Genomic DNA, 23,078 nt, shown 5'->3' on the forward strand with positions numbered 1-23,078 from the left:
GACCGTAAAATTGCTCATCCCTCTAAACATCTCCACTTGGCCATGGTGTACTGACAATTCCAGTCCCAGCGAGCGAAACGCGTGTCAGACTTGCCAATCCGCATCTATTAACCTTACCAAGTAAGATGCAATGTTCGCACACGTCGGCATAAAGGTTTGCCGAACCACAGTGTGCTTCCTGCGCTGCCCTCCGCTGAGATGGGCCAAAATACACATTTGGTCAAAGATTTTCAACCTGAGCGGAGATCCCGGTGCCTGCCAGTTCCAGAGCATGTCAGGGAACCAAGCAAACATAATTCTTGCTGGAATAGTGACCACAGGTCAGATCGCTGGGTATCCGGGAGTCGGTTAGCAGATGCTAGAAGATGATGGACGCACTGATAGTGGAGGAGAGACTGGGGAAAAACCTAGGATATTTTTCCCTAGATAAAGGAACAACGGGAATACTGGACCAGATGAACTGTCACCTGGAAACTCCATGTTAAAGGACTGGTCCCCGAGATATTTAGTGGTTAGAGGGCTGGACAGCAGGAACTTACCTGTTGGCTATGATCCTAATGCCGCACATTGGAGAAGCCAGCTAGAGAACAACCCTGTAGAAAAGAATGGGCACCAGAAGAATGCTGGTCAGAGATCTGGACCTCATTGGACCTTCTGTCAGAGATCTGCACCTCAGTGGATCACCTGCCAGAGGTCTGGATCTCTTTGGACAACCTTTCAGAGGTCTGGATCTCATAGGATCACATGCCAGAGATCTGGATCTCATTAGACCACTCATCATTGGACCACCCCACAGAGAGTTGAACCCCATTGGACAATCCGTTAGAGGACAGAACGCCAGTGGATCTCCTGCCAGAGGGTTGGACAATATGAGATCACCACTTTGAGTGCGGCACACCAGGAGAACAAATGCCAGTGGGATGGGCGCTGGTGGTGTCTGTCAGAGGGCTGAATATTGGAATACCTGTTGGAGCAAGGGGAGTGCATTCTCAGAAGAATCCTAGTGGTGCATTCTATGAGAAATTGTGTACATCTGTGCTGTGTGTTCCCTTAGATGTTTTATGTACATGCGATGCATATTTCCTGAGCTATTTTTTTGTACCTTTGCAATGTATTCCCAGACTGGCTGGGCTTTGGAGGGTCGGTGCATCAATGTATTATATCTGCAAGAGGTTCTGTTTACCCATGCTGTATCATAGAGACATACAGCACAGAAACAGGCTCATCGACCCACCACGCCCATGCTCACTATCAAGTACCTACCTATACTAATCCCATTTTCCATATGTAACCTTCATATGTTCTTCTAACTACTTCTTAAAAGTTTTGAGAGTTTCGATCCACCACCCAACAGGCGGGGATATCCATCAAACAATCATCCTACGGGTGACAAAAATCCTCATCCTTGCCTTGGATCTATTCCCTCTAGTTATAAATAACTCTGCTGTTCATAAGTCAAAGGAGCAGAATTAGGCCATTCGGCCCATCAAAGTCTACACTGCCTACTAAGTCTACTGTGGGGCAAATGTGGACACCATTTAATCACGCCCATCACAATGTTCTGTATTTTAAACGCACCCCGTCGCAGCCTTCTCTACTCCAAGGAAAACAAATCCAGCATAGCCAGTCTCTCCCACAGGCTGAAATGTTTCATCCCCAGTGGTGGATCTACCCTGGTGAATCTACCCTGCACACTCTCCAATGCAAGCCACGACCTTGTGTACATATTCCTGGCTGGAGAGGATGTGGTTGTCCCTGTATTTCAGCCTGGGTTGCACTTTATGCATCTATGCAATTTATTCTCAAGGGCTCCCATGAACCCATACATTATAATACATGAATGATCCTCTCTATTGTCCAATGTATTCCCATGGGTAAAAAACAAACTGCAGGATGAACTCAGTGGGTCAGGCAGCATCTGTGGAGGGAAAAGGACAGTCTGAAGAAGGGTTCAATTCGAAATGTCATCTGTACATTCCCCTCCACAGATACTGCCTGACCATTGAGTTCCCCTGGCAGTTTGTATTTTGCTCAAGATTCCAGCATCCGCAGTCCCTTGTGCCTCTGTCTTCCAATAGGTGTTTTTCGTGAGAACCTTTGCGGTGAGTGTTAGGGAGAGGCTAATGCAAATATATTTCCATGTTTTATGAATAGAAAGTGAAACACTGTGCAGAAACACTAACCATCTGTGTTGCAGTTTGAATAAATCGAACGCAGGACCTGCGCACTGTATGCTGTTCCTTTCACTTTGGAGAAGAGAGAAATGAACCCTCACAACTGGTACATTAAGGATAGACACAAAATGCTGGAGTAACTGGGTCTAATATAGGGTCTCGACTCGAAACATCACCTATTCCTTCTCTCCAGAGATGCTGCCTGACCCACTGAGTTACTCCAGCATTTTGTGTCTATCTTCGGTTTTAAACCAGCATCTGCAGTTCCTTCTTACATAGAAACATAGAAAATAGGTGCAGGAGTAGGCCATTCGGCCCTTCGAGCCTGCACCGCCATTCAATATGATCAGGGCTGATCATCCAACTCAGTATCCTGTACCTGCCTTCTCTCCATACCCCCTGATCCCTTTAGCCACAAGGACCACATCTAACTCCCTCTTAAATATAGCTATTTACACAGGTACATTTAGGAGTTTGGTGCAATCACAGTGTGTAACGTGGGCGTGCCAGTGATGCTGGGTCTGAAAGGTTTGTAACGCGGTGTCAAACGCTGTTCATTTCTTCATTACTTATGTTTCCCGTTTCCTTCTTCCAGCCTTGCATAATTTCCTGCAGCTCGCCGAGTTACCCTGGTTGCACTGGAGTCCCGCAGCCGTGCAATGCAGCAGCTTCAGAGTCGCCAGTCGGTGCGCCGGCCGGCAGCGGTGGAGAGATCCCAGTCCGCACCCTGCAAGTCCAGGTAAGGCAGGTGTGAACTCACCCTCCGCCCCAGCTTCCTCTGAGCAAAGTCCCTCCCTCCAGATCTTACATTGGCCAAGTACGACCAGGACCCCGACCAGGCTGAGAACCAACCCTGATTGACAATTAAGCCATAGGAGCAGAATTAGGCCATTCGGCCCATCAAGTCTACTCTGCCATTCAATCTTGGCTGATCTATCTCTCCCTCCTAACCTCATTCTCCTGCCTTCTCCCCATAACCCCTGACACCAGCATTAAGGAGTTGGGAAATTACTACAAATTTATGTATAGTAAGGAAATGCAGATGCTGGTTTAGACTGGAGATAGACACAAAATGCTGGAGTAACTCAGCGGGTCAGGCAGCAACTCTGGATGAAAGGAATAGGTGCCGTTTCAGGTCGGAACCCCTCTTCAGACAGTGTCTATTCCTTTTCCTTTCCTTATGATGATAGTTTAGTTTAGTTTCGTGATACGGCATGGCAACAAGCCCTTCGGCCCCACGAGTCCGTGCTAACCAACTATCACCCATATACTAGTTCTAGTCCCACACACTAAGGACAAGTTATAGAAGCCAATTAACCTACAAACCTGCACGTCTTTGGAGTGTGGGAGGAAACCGGAGCACCCAGAGAAAACCCACGCGGTCACAGGGAGAACGTGCAAACTCCATACAGAGAGTAACGCTGGTCAGGATTGAGCCGGGTCTCTGGCGCTGTAAGGCAGCAACTCTACCGCTGAGCCACCGTGCCGCATGCAGGGTCCTCTGGTCCTTGATTCTTCTACCCTGGGTAAAAGGCTGGTTCCCTAGGTAAGATGACTTCTACTTCTTCTTCTTGCGTTTGAGGCAGCACAAGCCTGCAGCAGGGTGATGCCATCCGGTTCGACATCCGTAGGTGCCCGCCCTATAAAGGGCGCATGCTCCGGGTTGGCGCCAAGCCGCGGCGCTGCTGCTGTCTCTGGTTGTTGTCGTTCACCTGACTGAGGTCAATTGACGGGGGCTCATCACGGGGAGGTCGACTACATGAGCCCCGTAAATTGACTTGATTCTCTTACTCTGGGAAGACTGTGCCATCAGGAATCTGCATCCCAGGGGCTTTAAAAAAAGTAATGACTCAGCAATTGGATGCCAGTCCCCGTGGACGGCGGGTGGCTGATTTGCTCAGCTTCACTATCTATCCAATTTCCATCAATATTTGCTTATCCTGGAAATCTGATGGTGAAATATAAATCTCTGGAAATGCCCAGAGAGTCAGGCAGCATCTGTGGGTGAGGCCAGGGTTACCATGGTGATCAGTTGTCGAGGTCAATGGGTGAAGGAGCCTTCAGAGAGTTGCCATGAGTTTTGCCGATCTTTATCCAAACTCACGATCTTTAATTTCCAGAGTGTCGACTTTTATTAAGGTGCACCATCTTACATGTGATTGTACTGGGATTTGTTAATCTGTCATCTGTTTTGCAAGTATATTCATGTCTTGTAACACAGCCTTTCTTGGTATTGATCATGGCCTTCAGTTTCATCATCATAATTGACCCAGGCAACTAGACCATCCTGTTAACAACTAGAGAACGGTCCAAAGCTACCATCTACATCGTTGATTAGACTTTACTGGACTTTATCTTGCATTAAAATAATTCCCTTTATACTGTATCTGTACACTGTGGACGGCTCTATTGTAATCATGTATAGTCTTTCCACTGACTGGATAGCACACAATAAACTAAACTGAACTAAACTAAACATGAAGTCTCAGCAGCTGAAACTGCATATCATTTTGAAGCTCTTGGCTGTAGATAGGAAGCTCATGGCTAGTCAATCTAAAGGGCCTGTCCCACCAGCATGCGACTGCATGCGTCTAGCGCGACCAAACGTGGTGGCTTGAGGCGTACGGCCTCGCGGGGCCGGTCCCAATTCCCACCGCGGAGGTGTATGGAGTTGTGCGGGGCTGGTCCCGACATCATACTCACCAATCAGCTGGGCAGACTGAATTTGGACGTCGCACCGCGTCGGGTGGTGACGTCATCGCGCAAAGGCACGCCGGGCGGTGACGTCATCGCGCAACGCCACGTGCTGGGCGTACGGCATCAAGACGCTGCGTACGCCATCAAGATGCTGCGTACGATGTCGAGACGCTGCATACGCCCATCGAGGCGCTGCGTACGGCCTCAATGCGGCTGCGTTGTCGCGTGGGATTTTCGGACGGTGCAAGATTTTTGGAGCCCCGCGCGATGTCGGGACCAGCCCTGCACAACTCCATACGCCTCCGCCGATCTAAGTGGGACCGGCCCCGCGAGGCCGTACGCCTCAAGCGTCCACGTTTGGTTGCGCTAGACGCATGCTATCACATGCTGGTGGGACAGGCCCTTTACTCTCTAAGAGGGTAAAGCCACACCAAATCTGGCCTCACCCTATCAGTAAGATGCATTTTGTCCTATCCGTTCCTCTCTCAGTCTCTCTGCAACTTAAAACAAACTTGGTTTTCACCCTCGTGATAAGAAGGAACTGCAGATGCTGGTTTATACCAAAGATGGACATGAAATGCTGGAGTAACTCAGCGGGTCAGGCAGCATCTCTGGAGAATAAGGATGGGTGATGTTTCGGGTTGGGACTGTCCTTCAGAACAATGAGTGGCATGGGGGAGGGGGAGGGGGAGGGGATGCAGGAGTTACTTGAAATTAGAGAAATCAACATTGAGACTGCTGGGTTGTAAGCTGCCTGAGCGAGAAATAAGGTGCTGTTCCTCCAATTTGTGTATGGCCTCACTCTCCAAAGACTCCGCATCCCGGCCTGTAATAAGACGCCCAGAAACTGCCCACAATACTCCGAATGCAGCCTAACCAAAATCATTTTGACTCTGTCTCTGTGAATACCCCTGCAATGCATTCTAGTATAAGAGACTGCATTCCATACAAATGCAAGATTAGTTTAGTTTAGAGATACAGCGTGGAAACAGGCCCTTTGGCCCACTGAATCAGTGCCGACCAGCGATCAACGTACGCTAGTTCAATCCTACACACTAGGGACAATTTACAGAAGCCAGTTAACCTACAAACCCGCAGGTCTTTAGAATGTGGGAGGAAATCGGAGCACCCTGAGAAAACCCACGCGGTCACGGGGAGAACGTACAAACTTCGTTACAGTCAGCACCCGTAGTCAGGATCGAACCCGGGTCTCCGGCGCTGTGAGGCAGCAACTCTACCGCTGCACCACCGATGTTGCCGGCTTGCCGATGTTGCTGGTGTCGAGGTATCTGTCTTCACCTTTACATGACAAGGGCATCTGTGCATTAGTAGCAAGGTCCACCAGAGCGGGGAACATGCTGTTCTAATTGTCAGCCTTATCATACCTGCAGCCCACGCTTGCACTGCTTCAGCTCTGATTTATTCAAGAAGGGACAAATGTGCAGTCATTGTTAAGTAGACACTGCCGCACAGCACTCAGAGTTTACTTGCTTCTTAGAAAACTTTGTGACGTCCAAATCGCAACAGGAGATATATAATTCATACTCAAAAAAAATCATCAGCACTTCACCGCTTTAAGCAATTACATTCTCCAATTTTGAGGAGCTTAGGTTCAATTTCATGAATCCCTCTTCACAAGTTTGATATTGATCAGTGGAGTCTCAGCATCCCTCCTCAGTTAAATGAAGCCAAAGTATTTGAACCTTGTAAAATAACATTGTAATCCCACAAGTGACTTCTCAATGCCTGGCTCTCAACTCTCATCCCTTCCCCCTCTATCCTTTGTGATTCAGCTTCTCTTTGTTTCTCAGCCACTGCAATTCTTTCTTGATTTTGAAATCCCATTTTTTCACTTACACAAACTAAGTTGTGGAGAAGTAGGAAGGAACGTTGGGACGGCACGGTGGCTCTGCGGTGGAGTTGCTGCTTTAACAGCGAGAGACACGCGGGTTTGATCCAGGGGACGGGTGCTGTCTTTGAAGAGTTCTCCCCGTGACCTGCACGGATTTTCTCCGGGTGCTCTGGTTTCCTCCCACACTCCATTGACTCCACTATGTTTCGATTGCAGTCGGTATCACCCTAGCCTATGCAATCGATCCTTGTAAGACAACCTTCCCATTCAGGGTATTAATCTGGTAAACCTGCTCCAAGTTACTCCCAGAATATTAACATGCTTCCTTTAGTATGGAGATCAGCGCACAACGCAATACGATCGAAGTGATCTCACCAATGCCCGAACAAACCCCAAAACACTTCTTCCCACCATTTGTATTCAATTCCCCTCGCAATCTTGTCAGTTTTTAAAATTTGCCTTCTGCAATTCGTGCATCAGGAGGCCCAGATTCCTCTGCATCGAGTTCTGTAGTCTACCAAAATTTAGATAATAATAATAATAATAATAATAATATCTTTTATTGTCATTGCACGTCAGTGCAACGAGATTTAGTGTGCAGCTCCACTGATGTACAAGAAAGGTAAATAAATACAATACATAAATAAGCAAGCTGAATTGATTGACGTGACCATCTGAGGGAGACTGTCCAAAGGGGGTAGGTGGGGGGGCACTCATTAGGGCCGGTTCAGAGCCGCTATAGCTCTTGGGATAAAACTGTTCCTGAGTCTGGAGGTTCGGGCGTAGAAGGCCTTGTAACGTCTGCCGGAGGGAACTAGTTGAAACAGACCGTGGCAGGGGTGTGATGAGTCCTTATGGATGCTGAGGGCCTTCCTGAGGCACCGCGTGTGGTAGATGCCCTCCAAGGCTGGTAGCTCTGTCCCGATGATCCGCTGCGCTCTGTTGACGACGCGCTGAAGAGCTCTCCTCTCCGCCTCCGTGCAGCTGAGATACCACACAGAGATGCCATACGTTAGTATGCTCTCTGTGGTGCAGCAGTAGAACGTTGTCAGCAGCTGTTGGGGCAGACCAGTCTTTTTTAATGTCCTCAGGAAGAACAGTCGTTGCTGCGCCTTCTTGACCAGCGCGGCGGTGTTCGTGGACCATGTGAGGTCTTCTGAAAAGTGAGTGCCCAGAAACTTAAAGCTGGACACTCTCTCCACATTTTCCCCGTAAATGGAGATTGGGGCGTATTCTCCAGAATGGGACCTCCTGAAGTCAATAATCAGCTCCTTGGTCTTGGAGGTGTTTAGTGCCAAGTTGTTATTGGCGCACCAGTCCGCCAGGTTCTGCACCTCCGCTCTGTAGTTTGTTTCATCACCGTTGGTGATCAGCCCAATCACTGTTGTGTCGTCTGCAAACTTCATGATGGTGTTGGTGTCGAATGCAGGGACACAGTCGTGAGTGAAGAGGGAGTAGAGCATGGGGCTTAGTACACAACCCTGTGGTGTGCCGGTGCTCAGGGTGATGGTGGAGGACAGGTGCGGGCCCAGTCTCACTGCCTGCGGTCGCTCCGTGAGAAAGTTCAGGATCCAAGCGCATATCGGTGAGCTGAGGCCTAGCTGGTGGAGTTTGGTGGTGAGCTTGGTGGGGATGACCGTATTGAATGCAGAGCTATAGTCAATGAAGAGCATCCTCACATACGTGCCCTGTCTGTCCAGGTGAGTCAGGACAGTGTGAAGGGCCAGAGAGATGGCATCCTCTGTCGATCTATTTGCCCTGTATGCAAATTGATGGGAGTCCAGTGAGGCAGGGATGCTGGATTTAATATGGGAGAGGACCAGCCTTTCGAAGCACTTCATAGGGATTGGAGTCAGGGCAACCGGCCGGTAGTCGTTGAGGTTGGTGATTTTGGACTTTTTCGGCACCGGCACTATGGTGGCTGTTTTCAGGCACTTGGGGACCGTTGCCAGAGATGACATGCTTATTTGTTATCTTTTCTGCCAAAATGGATAACTCTGTATTTTCGCGCATTATACTTCATTTGCCAGATTTTTGCCCGCACACTCAATCTATTTATATCCTTTTGAAGTTTCCTTGTGTCCTTTCCACAATTTATCGCCCCATCTATCTTTGTGTCTTAAGTAATTTTAGGAACAACACTGTTAGTGCCTTCATCCAATTTCACTTCCATAAAGCGTATGAAGCTGTGGTCCCAGAAACGAACCTTGCAGCACACCACTCATTGCATCTTGCCAACCAGCAAAAGGACCTGTTCATGCCCAGTCTCTGCTTCTGTAGACCAGCCAGACGTCTCTTCATGCCAATATATCACCTCCTACACTACAAACTTTCATTTTCTGCACTAACCTTTGATGTGGCACCTTATCAAATTCCTTTTGGAAATCTAAGTACCGTATCTCCACCAATTTCCTCTTTATCCACAGTGCACATTACTTCTTCAAAGGACTCCAATAAATTGGTTAAACATCAATTCCCGTTCAAAAAAGCATGTTGACATTCCCTGATTACTGTGAATTTTTCGAAGTCCTGCTATGATGACTTTAGCAATAGCATCAGGCATTCTCTCTCTGGCAAGCGTTAAGCTAACTGTGCAGTCATTTTCTGTGTTCTGCTTCCCTTCTTAAATAATTGAGTAGTATTTGCTATTTTGATAAAACTTTGTGAATCTTGGGAATTTTGGAAAATCAAAACTAACACATCATCTGTCTTAGATATTTGTTTTAAGAGCCAATGATGAAGTCCATTAAGATGAAGTCCCGGTTCCTGACAACCCTTACCTCCATCAATCTGCTCGGCACCACCACCCTGGAGATTGTAGGTTTGTTCAGTTCCTCCCTACCTTCCAATTCCCAAGTTAGTGTGCTACTTCTGGGATGTTACATTGGATCCCCTTTCGTGAAAAGCACTGTAAAATACTTGTCCCATCTCCCATCCCCTCCTTTCCAGACGTGAGCCATGACCTCTAAGGATTAAGGACCAGAGGTGTTTGGGGACATCTGCACTTTCCAGGTCACACGCCTTCCTGACATGTTGCTGTTCCTTCGTATTGGAACTCCCTGCCCCCATAGCACTATGGATTGCCTCTAGCACAGTGGCACAGCACTAGAGTAGCTGCCTCACAGTGCCAGAGATCCGGGTTCAATCCTGACTACGGGTGCTGTCTGTGGGACAGCATGGCATTTCTCTGGGTGCTTTGGTATCTTCCCACATCCCAAATCCGTGCGGGCTTGTAGGTTATTTGGCACCTGTAAACTGTCCCCAGTCAGTAGGATAGAACTCGTGTATGGGTGATCATTGGTCAGCGTGAACTCGATGGGCTGAAGGGCCTGTTTCCACACTGTATCTCTAAACCTGGTCCACAACAGCTTAAGGGTAGACCAAGATGCCACATCTTCCTGCTCCCATTCTTTTGCTTCATTAGGGCAGAGAAGTAAGTAGGCAGGAATAGCAAAACACTGGGTTCAAAATGCCCATGGAGCTTGCCTCGCCCCTGGGATCAGAGTATGGGAGGAATTCAGAGGCTGCAGACCGAGCTTGCGGACAACACTCACATGGACAGTTGCTAATTCTATCACTTTCTTCTCTGTCTTTCTTTCTAACTCTCTCCGCCCTCCTTCACTTAAGTCTTATTTCTCCCTTCCTTATCGCTGTCTCTTTCCCAATATTTAGTCTGCGAGCATCTCTCTCCCTATCCCTCTCTTTATCTCTCTCTCTCTCTCTCTCTCTTTTTCCTCCCTCCTTCTCTCACTATCTCTCTTTCCATTTCTCTCCCTCTCCCCCTCTCTCTCTCTCTCCACACACTCTCTCTCTACCCCTACTCTCTCTCTTTCTCTCTCTCTTTCTCCTATTTATCTGCCTTTCACCTCTCTCCTTCCCATCCCTTTCTCTCGTCCATTCCCTCTCCAGGAGCAAATGTGCACAATTACTTTGATTTCCTTCCTGCAGGTTTGTGCTGATTTAAATGTCAAGAATTCATTCCAAACTTGCATCTGATTTTGAATGCGTGCCTCTGACTTATCTGCTTGATCTGGCCATCAGGATGATCTTTAACTGATGGTCTCCTAGCAACAGGTCCATAGCTCAAGAAAACTTGCCAACCATATCCCGAGTAGCTTTCAGTGCACCAGCCCGCCAGTCCCCCACCTCTTCCCCACTGTACGTGTATCAAAACAGCTTCCACAATTGAATAAATGCTGCTGCAATATTCTGGGTATCCAAACACTTTGTAAGCAGCAGCTGTACCATCGCGAGTGAGGGGTAGTGTGTCAGTGCCGGACAAGGGTGCAACCTTCATTAATGTCTGTGTTGCAGCTGGATCAGTATTCACGGTGCGTCCTGTCTGCAGTAATTCAGCGCGGGGACTTTGTGCGAGGGGTGTTGATGGCCAAGGTTTGGTGCGGTAGAGGTCTCCTTCATCATGAGGGCTCCATCTGTACCTGTGGGAGTTATTAATACCCAGTGCGAATCCCGTATCCGTCTGGGAGAAGCGAAATAAGAACGTATGGAGCAGCAGCATTTGAGCCCTTCACCCCTCAAGACTTCTCCATCTCCCTCGGTAAATTGTGATTGTGGTTGATCGGAAGCAAAAGAACAACCTGCTGGAGACACTCAGTGTGTTAAGCAGCAGCGACTGTGGAGGGAACGACACTGTCCATCTTACAGCTGACCCTGCATCAGGACACAAACTGATCTTTGACCTCACTGCCCAAACCTCACAATTCTTGATTCCTCGAAAACACAAATACCCTTTCCCCTTCTCTCTCAAAATGAGTGAATAGCTCACTATCTCCAGTTTTCTGGGGTGGAATGCAAGTTTCCAAATGGGCTAGGGTGGGAGGCAGTAGATGGGACCTCAGGGCTATGAATGGTAAAACTACTATGGGCTGCAACAAAAACAGTGAACAGCGGAGAATACGATGAGGTGCTTAACATAAGTGGGATCGAAACACAGAAACACATAGAAACATAGGTGCAGGAGTAGGCCTTTCGGCCCTTCGAGCCAGCACCACCATTCAATATGGTCATGGCTGATCAGCTAAAATCAGTAACCCCCGTTCCTGCTTTCCCCCCATATCCCTTGATTCCATTAGCCCTAAGAGCTAAATCTAACTCTCTCTTGAAAACATCCAGTGAATTGGCCTCCACTGCCTTCTGTGGCAGAGAATTCCACAGATTCACAACTCTCTGGGTGAAGAAGTTTTTCCTCATCTCGGTCCTAAATGGCCTACCCCTTTATTCTTAAACTGTGACCCCCTGGTTCTGGACTCCCCCAACATCGGGGAAATGTTTCCTGCATTTAGCCTGTCCAATCCTGTAAGAATTTCATATGGATTTTAGATGTTTCTATAAGAATACAGCAAAGGAAGTTCTCTGGGATAGTTGGTGTCATAGAACAGGATAGGAAAAAGTCCTTCAGCCCACGATGTCCATGACAAAACATGATGCGAGTTAAACTAATCTCATCTCCCTGCACGCGATCCATATCCCCCCCATTCTCTGCATATCAAGTGTCTGTCTTAGTTTAGTTTAGTGTTAGTTTAGTTTAGAGATACAGCGCGGAAACAGGCCCTTCGGTCCACCGGGTCCGCGCCGACCAGCGATCCCCACGTATTAACACTATTCTACGCACACTGAGGACAATTTTTACATTTACCAAAACAATTTACCTACATACCTCTTTGGAGTGTGGGAGGAAACTGAAGATCTCGGAGAAAAGCCACGCGGTCACAGGGAGAACGTACAAACTCCGTACAGACAGCAATTATATACATTTTTACAGGTTTCTCCTCAGCCTCCGACATTCCAGAAAGAACATTCCAAGTTTGTCCAACCACTCATTTAAGGTAATACCCCCTAAACCAGGCAGCATCCTGGTAAGCCTCTCTGTACCCTGTCTGTAGATTCCACATGCTAAGTTCATAGGTTCATAATTTTGTAAGACATAGGAGCGGAATCAGGCCATTCAGCCCCTCATGTCTGCTCTACCATCCAATCATGGCTGATCTATTTTCCCCTTTGTATCCCATTCTCCTTCTATCTCCCCGTAACCTTTGACACCCTTACTAATCAAGAACCTATCAATCTCCACTTCAAAAATACCCAATGGCTTGGCCTCCACCACCAAATCCACAGATTCACCATAGTCTGCCTAAAGAAATCCTTCCTCATCTCCATTCTAAAGATACGTCCTTTTATTCTGAGGTCACAAGGTCATGTGATAGGTGTAGAATTAGGTCATTTGGCCCATCAAGTCTACTCCGCCATTCAATCAAGGCTGATCTATCTCTCCCTCCTAACCCCATTCCACTGCCTTCTCCCCGTAACCTCTGACACCTGTACCAACCTGTGCCCTCCGGTTCTAGACTCTCCCATTACTGGAAACATCCTTTCCACATCCACTCTATCTTGGCGTTCCTGCAATGGGGCGACCAGAGAGAATGTCAAAGGTTTGCAACCCTCTGAGAGAAGACTTTTCTGCTCCTAAGTACCTCTTAAGACCACCTTTATCCTCCTACAATGCCCCTAGTTCCAGTCTCCTCCAGCAAAGGAAATATTCTCAAATCAACTACATTCTCAAGCCCCTCAAAATGTTACATGTTTCATTGAGACCACCTCTCAGTCCTCTGTCCATCATAGATTTAAGGCCCATGTTGCTCAATCTTTACATAGCTTTGATAACCTGAGACTTTAACTCTGCATCTTTCCCCACAGATGCTGCCTGACCTGCAGGTTGCTCCCTGAATTTTCAGTTTTTGCTTCAGTCCAATATCTGCAGTAAAATCCAATAACATTGTATTTTAAATTGTAGTTCAATCTTTTCTAATGATCTGCCCCTTCCCTTAAGAGTCAGTTAGTGCAACTTTAATGCACTGCTTCCAAGGTAAGTCGGCTCTTCGCTAAATAATGAGACCAAAACTGTCCACAGTTATACAAGTGTAATCTCAGAAAAGCCCTGGTAGTTTAGCAAATCTTACATTTGTCTTCCATTCTTCACAATAAAGATGAACGTTCAATTTACTTTTATATTAATTTGCTTTCGCTAACACTTTTGTGTTTCTTGTACAAGAACATTCAGTTCCCTCTGGATCTTAATACACCATTTAGTTAAATTCTGCATTCCTGTTCTTTTACCAAAGAAGATAATCTCTTGTCTGCCCACCCTGTACTCTATCTGTCATCATCTTGCCTGCTCACTGACCTGTCTACATCCCTCTTCCACTCTCTGTGTTCTTACATGTTCATCCCACCTGTGATACCTGTCACATCGTCCCGTCCCCACCCCTCTCCGCCTTTTGCAGAGACCGTCCCCTCCGCAACTCCTTGGTTCACTCATCCCTTCCCATCAAAACCACTCCCCCCCCTTTTGCCACCGAGTCCATGCCAACCTGCGATCCCCGTACACTTGTTCCATCCTACACCCTAGAGACAATTTACAGAAGCCAATTAACCTACTATCTGCATGTCTTTAGAATGTGCGAGGAATCTGGAGCATCAAGAGAATTCCTACACTGTCACAGGGAGGACATGCAAACTCAGCGCAGACAGCACCCGTGGTCAGGATCAAACCCGGGTCTCTGTACAGAGCAACTCTATTGCGGCACCAGTGTGCCGCCCTATGACTTGCGTAATCTTATATACTTCTGTCAGACCAACCCTTAGCATCCTCCGCTCCAAGGAAAACAAGTCCAGTCTGTCCAATTTCTCCCTGTAACTAACATCTTGCAATCCAAGTGACACCCTGGTGAATCACTTTACATTCTCTCGAGAATTACATCCTTTCACTAATGTGGCAACAAAACTCCAAGTGTGGCCACACCAGTGTTTCATAAAGTTGCAACATATCATCTTGACTCTTGTATTCTATGTACACCCTTTAGATTGCTTAACGTACTCGTTTGATAGTAGTTAATCGTTTGATAGCACCTGTTATATACTTCCTTCGTTTTCCTACTTAAACCTTCAATAATCCATATCGTTCAATGTCCCCATCTATTCCTTTCTGTCTTTCCCAAACCTGCTTTTAGTTTAGTTCAGAGGTACAGCATGGAAACAGGCCCTTCGGCCCACCGAGTCCGTACCGGTGATCCCCGCACACTATCCTACATAGACGAGGGATAATTTACATGTATACCAAGCCCATTAACCTATAAACCTGTACTCCTTTGGAGTGTGGGAGGAAATTGAAGATCTCGGAGAAAACCCACGTGGCCATGGGGAGGATGTGCAAACTCCGTACAGACAAGCCCCCGTTGTCGGGATTGAACCCAAGTCTCTGCCGCTGTAAGCGGTGTTAGGCAGCAACTCCACCGCTGTGCCACCATGCTGCTCCAAACACTTGCGGTCCCTGACACTTGTTAAGTCTCATTTAAAAGGCTCTCACTTGTCTGATGTTGTTTTACCAGAGAAGCTCTCAGCACTGATCCCTGTGCCACCCCAGTAGTCTCTGACTGCCAATCTGAAAATGACCTTTATATCCTCTGATGCCCAGTCATTTCTCCACATCATCACATTACCCTTACTTTGTTCAATCACCATTGGTGTTGGGATTACGATTCTGTGAGGACAGAAAAAAAACATACAGTGAAAATTTTTATTTTGGTGACCATGAGGCAAATCATTTAACGCAAGCCCACGAGCTGCTCTGCACAACACCGGCTGACGCTTCTAAGGCCGCCTGGGTCAAGACGAGACGGAGAGACCAGTGGAAGTCAGCGGAACCATTTAGGCTACACCAGTACATCAATGACCCCCATGGACGTCCCTGGCCAGGACCTGCCCCGAAAGCAGTGGACAACCCACAACCGATTGAGGACAGGCATCGGACTGGGGTAGAGATGAAGAGGTGGGGCCTCGTGGATAGCGCTTCCTGCCAGTGTGGGGACCCAACACACACAGTGGAGCACATCGTCACCAGTTGCCCCAATCACTGGCCACCGAATGGTGAACGAGGTCTGATTGACCTGGACGATGACAAGTTGGCCTAGCTCGCCTCAACGGAGCTACAGGTCTAAAAGACACACGACAGAAGAAGGCAAATCATAATAATAATAATAATAATAATAATAATGTTATTTGTGTAGCACTGTTTATACAATTGAATGCGACCCAAAGTGCTTTTCACAAAAACCCAGGTCCAAACAAAGGTCCAATTCAAAGCAGTAAGGACATAAACAGTTAATAACATAAAAAGCACAGATTTATATAAAATTAAAATTTAAAAATTGAGAGTGTAAACGGAGTAAAAGCAAAAACCCTGAGGTCAAATACAGAGTCCCATATACTATATGTATATGGGACTCTGTGCTATACTATATGTGCACACAAGCTGTGGACAGGCACGCTGAGATAAATACAAGAGAATAAGGGTAATTTTTACAACATCATCAGAAGAAGTAAAGTCAGGTAAAAGCTTGATTGAAAAGATACGTTTTTAGCTGCCGTTTAAAAATGTCAACTGAGTGGGCGTCTCTCATGGCCCTGGGTCGGATATTCCACAGCTTGGGGGCGCAATTGAAAAAGGCTGCTTCACCAATTTTCTTAATGCTGCGGCATTGAGAGGCTAACAGGAGACCTGAGCGCCCGAGTAGGGGCATAGGGAAGGAGGGACTGTAGAATATGCTGTTCCTAAGCCATTTAGGGCTTTATAGACAAGAAGGAGGACTTTATAGTCTATCCTGGATCTCACATGGAGCCAATGAAGGGAGTATAATACTGGGGTGATATGTTCCCTTTTCTTGGTATTTGAGTGCATCAGATAGTGCAAAGGAGAAAATAAACAGAGTGCAGAATATAGTGTTACAGCTATAGAGAAAGTGCAGATTTTTTTAAAAAAAGTGCAAGGACTGTAACGAGATAGATTGGAAGATTGGGAATTATCCTTAGCATATAACAAATCTGTTCAAGAGTCTGATAACAGCAGAGAAAAGGTTGTTGTTGAATCTGGTGGTACATTCTCTCAATCTTTTGTATTTTCTGCCTGGTGGGAGAAGGGTAACGAGGGAATGAACAGGGTGTGAGTGGTCCTTGATTATATTGGCTGCTTTCCCACGGCAGTGTGAAGCATAGATTTGTTCTCCAGAGATTCTGTCTGACCTGCTGAGTTACTCCAACACTTTGTGCTTTACTCAAGATTCTAGCATCTGAAGTTTCTTGTATCTCAATCGATTGACCTAACTATCTAACGGTGGCGCAGCGCCAGAGACCGCATTTGATCCTGACTACGGGCGCTGTCTGTACAGAACACGCCCTCCATGTGACCGCGTGGGTTTTCTCCGGGTGCTCTGGTTTCCGCCCACATTCCAAAGACGTGCAGGTTTGTAAGTTAATTGGCCTCTGTAAATTGCCCCGAGTGTGTGGGACATAGAACTAGTCTACGGGTGATGAATGGTCAGTGTGGACTCGATGGGTCGAAGGGCCTGTTTCCACGCTGAATCTCTTAAACTAAAACTCAAACTCAAACTAAAAACTATCTGTCGATATACAAATCTAACCATTCTTCAGCTTCTTTACAAATGTCTTTTGAAATCCAAAGTCACAACCTTAACTGGTTTTCCTTCATCCACCCTGGCGACATCCCGTAAAGACAACTACATTTGTTACGCACGACTGCCTTTTCACAACACTGAGCTGATTTTGCTGAAACTACACTCTGTAATCTGTTGCCATTTATTTTTGCAATGGATTCCACCGTTTCGCTGGGTTGAACGGGTCATGCATGCGTGCTCCTTCTTGTTCAGCTGTGTTTACTGAATATATCTTCTCCGTGGCAGGACCGACGATGAAGGTGCCGATGATTTTTTCGCCTCGCTGACTGCTATTGAACAGAAGCAGGAGATCATGAAGCGCTCAGACTACACACTGGTACGCAACTGGGGTGTCCCCCCCCCCCCCCCCCCCCCCCCCCCCCCCCCTCACACAGACCCAGGGAACAAGGGACGGTCACTCTGCCTGGCTCTGTTAGCCTCAGCAGCTCCGCGCCTTGGTGCCCTTGAATCACCCTGAGGCAGCCATGGGTTACAGATGTGGCACTGGGAGCAGAAGTGTGTCAAGAATGTCTGATGCAGGCAGAACTCGGTGCAATGGGTCAGAGCACCGGTCACTGCCCCAGACTGGGGTCCAAAGCCATATCTCCTGGTCAGTGCCAGTCAGTGGTTGTGATCAAGTCCAATGGCCAGTGCCCAGGGGTGGTACCCAGGGACGTGCCCATGGCCATTGTGCCTGTGGTCAGTGCCCCCTGGTCAGTGCCCCTGGTCAGTGCCCCTGGTCAGTGCCTGCAGACAGTGTCTGTGAGCTATCTATCTGTGATCAGTGCCCATGAATATTGACTGTGGTCAGTAACCCATCAGTGCCCCTGGTCAGTGCTCGTGGTCGGTGCCCAAGGTTTAGGTTTAGATTTATTATCGTCAGGGGTGCCCAGGTGCAGTTGGATAGCATGCTTTGTTTTGCATGCTATCCAACAGATCAGATATACCATCTATAGACACAGTCAAGTCAAACTCAACTGCAATAAAGCAAAGGGGAAGATAAAGAGTGCGGAATATAGTTCTCAGCCTTGCAGCGCAACAGTTCCATGATAAAGGCCAATGTCCGCAATGGGGTTGAGGAGAATCAGACAATAACCTAGCTTCCATAAGGACCATTCAGAAGTCTGATTACAGAGGGGAAGAAGCTGTTCCTGAGTCTAGTGGTGCATGCTTCCAAGCTTCTGTACCTTCTGCCAGACAGGAGCAGAGAGAAAAAGGGATGACCCGGGGTGGGACAAGTCTTTGATTTTGTTGGCCGCTTTTCCGAGGGAGTATCAAGTCTAGATGGAGTCAATGGTGGGAAGTCTGGTCTCTGTGATGGACTGACTGCATCTACAACTCTCTGGAATATCCTGCGGTCTGAGGCAGAGCTGTTCCCAAACCAAGTCTCGACAGGAGGTTGAGGGGTTGGTGTGCCTTCCCGGCTGTCACATCAATGTGCTTGGTCCACAACTGATCGTGGTCTGTGCCACACCGCAGCTGCGAACAGGGTTATGGAACCAGTGTGAAATGTAACAAGGTCTCTCGTTGTCCACCACACAGCCTCCAGAGGATGCCAGGGACCTGCTTCCTCCTCAATCACCTGGAAACAGTGAGAAGTTGAAGATCTCACACAGAGAGGTAAGGTCCATCTTTAAAGAGAGTCAGGGGGTTTCCTGGGAAGGTGGGGGTGATTGAGGTTTGGGGTGTGAGTTGGCGTTGCTGAGTGCCATGCTGACAGTCAAGGGTGGGAGCAGGAAAGGGGATGTAACGAGACGGGAAGGGAGCGTTGAGGGTTAATGACTGCGCTGGGAAGGGGTAATATTGGCAGTACTGGTGGAGGTAGGAAGTGAGAGGATGGTAGCTCTTCGTAGTTTGGGGTAGTGCAGAGGTGGAGGAGAGGGCAGGTTTAGTTTAGTTTAGAGATACAGTGCCCTTCGGCCCACCAGGTCAATGCCGACTAGCAATCCCCGGACATTAACACACACACACACACAGACACAGACACAGACACAGACACACACACACACACACACACACACACACACACACACACACACACACACACACACACACACACACACACACACACACACACACACACACACGCACTTTTACCAAGCCAATTAACCTACAAACCTGCACATCTTTGGAGTGTGGGAGCTCCCGGAGAAAACCCACGCAGGTGATGGAGATAACGTGCAAACTCCGCACAGACAAACACTAGTAGTCAAGGATCGAACCCTGGTCTCTGGCGTCGAAGGCAGCAACTCGACCGCTGTGACACCGTGCCATCCACGTTGATGGGGGAGTGGGCAGGAAAGTGTTGGGCCGTCATGGATCAGTTTATCGGTGTGTTTTATCTGTCCCTGTAGTTGCTGTTGCTTTATGAGGACACGCTCTACACCCTGATCCACAAACGCGGCGTTCCCTCCGCCGCACACGTGACAAGTCAAGAGGAGATGGTCCGCTATCTACAAAAGGTAATCCTGGGGCTTCCACACCCTGTTACACTGATTGGTATAGACACACTGAACGCCCAGGACTAAGGGCAGATCTACTGGATTACCCAGGACAGCTCTACAACCCATGGTCCCAGAGATACAGGCTTTCCCACACTGAAACCCCACGTTGCCGAGACAGAGACAGAGACAGAGACAGAGACAGAGACAGAGACAGAGACAGAGACAGAGACAGAGACAGAGACAGAGACAGAGACAGAGACAGAGACAGAGACAGAGACAGAGACAGAGACAGAGACCGAGACCGAGACAGAGACCGAGACCGAGACCGAGACAGAGACCGAGACCGAGACCGAGACCGAGACCGAGACCGAGACCGAGACCGAGACAGAGACAGAGACAGAGACAGAGACAGAGAGATAAATGGAATAAAACTAATAAAAAGGCAAAAAATAACAAAGCTGGCAGAGACAAGTTGGATCATAAAGAATCAGGCCTCAACTGCCCACCCAGGCGTTAGAAAAAATCTTCTCACTCCCAAATCTACTGAGGAAGGGTCTCGACCCGAGACGTCACCCATTCCTTCTCTCCAGAGATGCTGCCTGTCCCGCTGAGTTAAACCCAGCATTTTGTGTCTGTCCACTTGTATTGGTTGTATAATAACACAAATGCTTCAATGCAGTGGGTCCACATCCTGGTGAACGACGGAAAATTGGTTCAGTCAATGAATGATTCAGTGTCACAATGATACTTTGTTGTCACAGGTACATAGGTACAGCGCAATGCGTTGTTTTGCGTACAACCCGGGGAAAAAACGTACAGCAGACCTGACCACGGCAGTCAGTACACAAGAGTCGCCATGTTTCTGGCGCGGACAAAGATGTGAAAGGTTCATTGAACAGTTTTAGTTTCTGCTTGCAGCGGCGAACCTGCCTGCAGCCACACATGGTCGCAGACAGCCCCCCCCCCCCCCCCCCCACCAGGTCCCCCCTTTGTTCACGGCATCCCCCTGCCAGGTCCCCCCCGCCAGGTTCCCCCCCTCTGCCTGTTTATGGAGTGAGATACATGTGAGATTACATGTTGAACCTTGCACTGTAATTATATCGAGGACTATGTTTACCTATCTGTAGTGCCGCTGCAAGTAAGGATTTCATTATCTCGTTTTGGGACAAATAACAATAAAACACTCATGACTCTTGCCTCCTCTTCATAAGTTCATAAGTATATAAACTGATAGGAGCAGAATTAGGCCATTCGGCCCATCGTCTACATTCAATCATGGCTGATCAATCTTCCCCTCAACCCCATTCTCCTGCCGTCTCCCCATAACTCCTGTGCTAATCAAGAATCTATCTAATCTCTGCCTTAAAAATATCAAGGCCTCCACAGCCTTCTGTGGCAATGAATTCTACAGATTCACCGCCCTCTGGCTAAAGAAATTCCTCCTTCCTAAAGAAACGTCCTTTTATTCGGAGGTTATGGCATCTGGTCCAAGGCTCGCCCACTAGTGGAAACATCCACTCCACATCCTCTCCACATCCAGGCCTTTCACTAAACTTTCAAAGTTTACAGGTGAGGTGAAAGTTGGGAATGAGAGGTGAGGAGAGTGACTTTCTTCAAGAAGAGATCGATCGATGAAAGGGAGAAATGAGCATCAGATGAACTTTAAGGCCTGGGATACATTCCATCTTTTCCACATCCGCTCTACCCGGGCCTACTTGCCTGCGTTGCCATCACCCGTTGGTCATGGCGTGAGGTGGAGGAGTCAGTCCGGGTTCATACCTCCAGCAGGGAGAAGGCTGGCATTGCCCAGCTACCCGCTGCCCACCCCTGCTGGGAAATGAGTGGATGTCAATGTCAGAGCAAGCTGGGCAGTTGGTGAACTGTGTTGTTGACGAGATCCCCAGGGGGACCAAGTGCCTTGTCAGAAACACTGCTGTGCGGCGTGTGAGGAGCTCAAGAGGCTGAAGCAACTTTAAATGTTTTACAGGTCTTCAAGCTTGATGTGAGAGACCACGCAGAAATAATGCGCAGAGTGAAAGAAGCTAAGGTAAGCTTGTTGCTGTATTAGAATGCTAGCCCCTCATATGGCAATCCCACTGACTATACAAAGACAGGCCGGCATGGTGGCGCAGCGGTAGAGTTGCTGCCTTATAGTGCCAGAGGCCTGGGCTTGATCCTGACTGCGGGTGCTGTCTGTGTGAAGTTTGTACGTTCACCCCGTGAACATGTGGGCTTTCTCCGGATGCTCCGGCTTCCACCGGCATTACAAAGACAAACAGTTTTGTACGTTGACAAAAATGCTGGAGAAACTCAGCGGGTGAGGCAGCATCTATGGAGCGAAGGAAATAGGCAACGTTTTGGGTCGAAACCCTTCTTCAGACTGTTGCGAGGGTGGGGGGGCGGGAAGAAGAAAGGAAGACGTGGAGCCAGTGGGCTGAGGGAGAGCTGAGAAGGGGAGGAGAAAGTAGGGACTACCTGAAATTAGAGAAGTCAATGTTCATACCGCTGGGGTGCAAACTGCCCAAGCGAAATGTGAGGTCCTACTCCTCCAATTTACTTCGCCGAACACCTCCGCTCGGTCCGCAATAACCAACCTGATCTCCCGGTGGCTCAGCACTTCAACTCCCCCTCCCATTCCGAATCCGACCTTTCGGTCCTGGGCCTCCTTCATGGCCAAAGTGAGGACCACCGTGAATTGGAGGAGCAGCACCTCACATTTCGACCCGAAACGTTGCCTATTTCCTTCGCTCCGTAGATGCTGCCTCACCCGCTGAGTTTCTCCAGCATTTTTGTCTACCTTAGATTTTCCAGCATCTGCAGTTCCTTCTTAAACATAAGGTTTGTAGGTTAATTGGCTTCAGTAAAATTTGAAATTTTGAAATTGTCCCGAGTGCGTAAGATAATGCTAGTGTCGGCGTAGACTCGGTGGGCCAAAAGGCCTGTTTCTGAGCAGCATCTCTAAACTCGAAACTCTAAAATCTGTAAAGCTTCTGACATTGCTTTGCCTTCTCAGTTCTAAATGGCTTCATTTTAAAACTATTGATTATTTTCTGGTTCCTCTATACTGGAATCATCCATTAAATTACACTCCTTATTTACCTTCATATCAGCCGTGGCTCCAACGGTTTGACTGATGACTTGCGCTGTTTACATATATATTTCTGCTGCTTTAGCCCGTGCACTAAAGTCCACTGATGTAAGCAAGACCAGATCGAGGGGGGAGGAGTGTAAAACCTAGCAACTAGGTCTACTGCGTCTTTTCAGTAGTTTTTGTTTCTTTTGTGACTTTAGACTTTGGACCTTAGCGATACAGCGCGGAAACAGTCCCTTCGGCCCATCGACCAGCGATCACCCCGCACGCTATCACTACCCTCCACACTAGGGA

At 48.0% G+C, this 23,078-nt stretch overlaps 1 protein-coding gene across 1 annotated transcript in view; it reads left to right on the forward strand.

Annotated features, from left to right (window-relative positions):
* The first annotated feature begins 2,773 nt into the window (after positions 1-2,773).
* The window catches only part of baiap3 (BAI1 associated protein 3), a 77,566-nt gene continuing 57,261 nt past the window's right edge, over positions 2,774-23,078 (forward strand). The window contains exons 1-5 of the mRNA XM_033040225.1: positions 2,774-2,913; positions 17,496-17,586; positions 18,792-18,869; positions 19,604-19,711; positions 21,681-21,740. Of these exons, the coding sequence (XP_032896116.1) occupies positions 2,834-2,913; positions 17,496-17,586; positions 18,792-18,869; positions 19,604-19,711; positions 21,681-21,740 (417 nt within the window). The 5' untranslated portion in view covers positions 2,774-2,833. The remainder of the gene's footprint in view (positions 2,914-17,495; positions 17,587-18,791; positions 18,870-19,603; positions 19,712-21,680; positions 21,741-23,078) is intronic.

The sequence above is a fragment of the Amblyraja radiata genome, chromosome 22 (genome assembly GCF_010909765.2).
Source record: "Amblyraja radiata isolate CabotCenter1 chromosome 22, sAmbRad1.1.pri, whole genome shotgun sequence".
Taxonomy (NCBI): Eukaryota; Metazoa; Chordata; class Chondrichthyes; order Rajiformes; family Rajidae; genus Amblyraja; species Amblyraja radiata.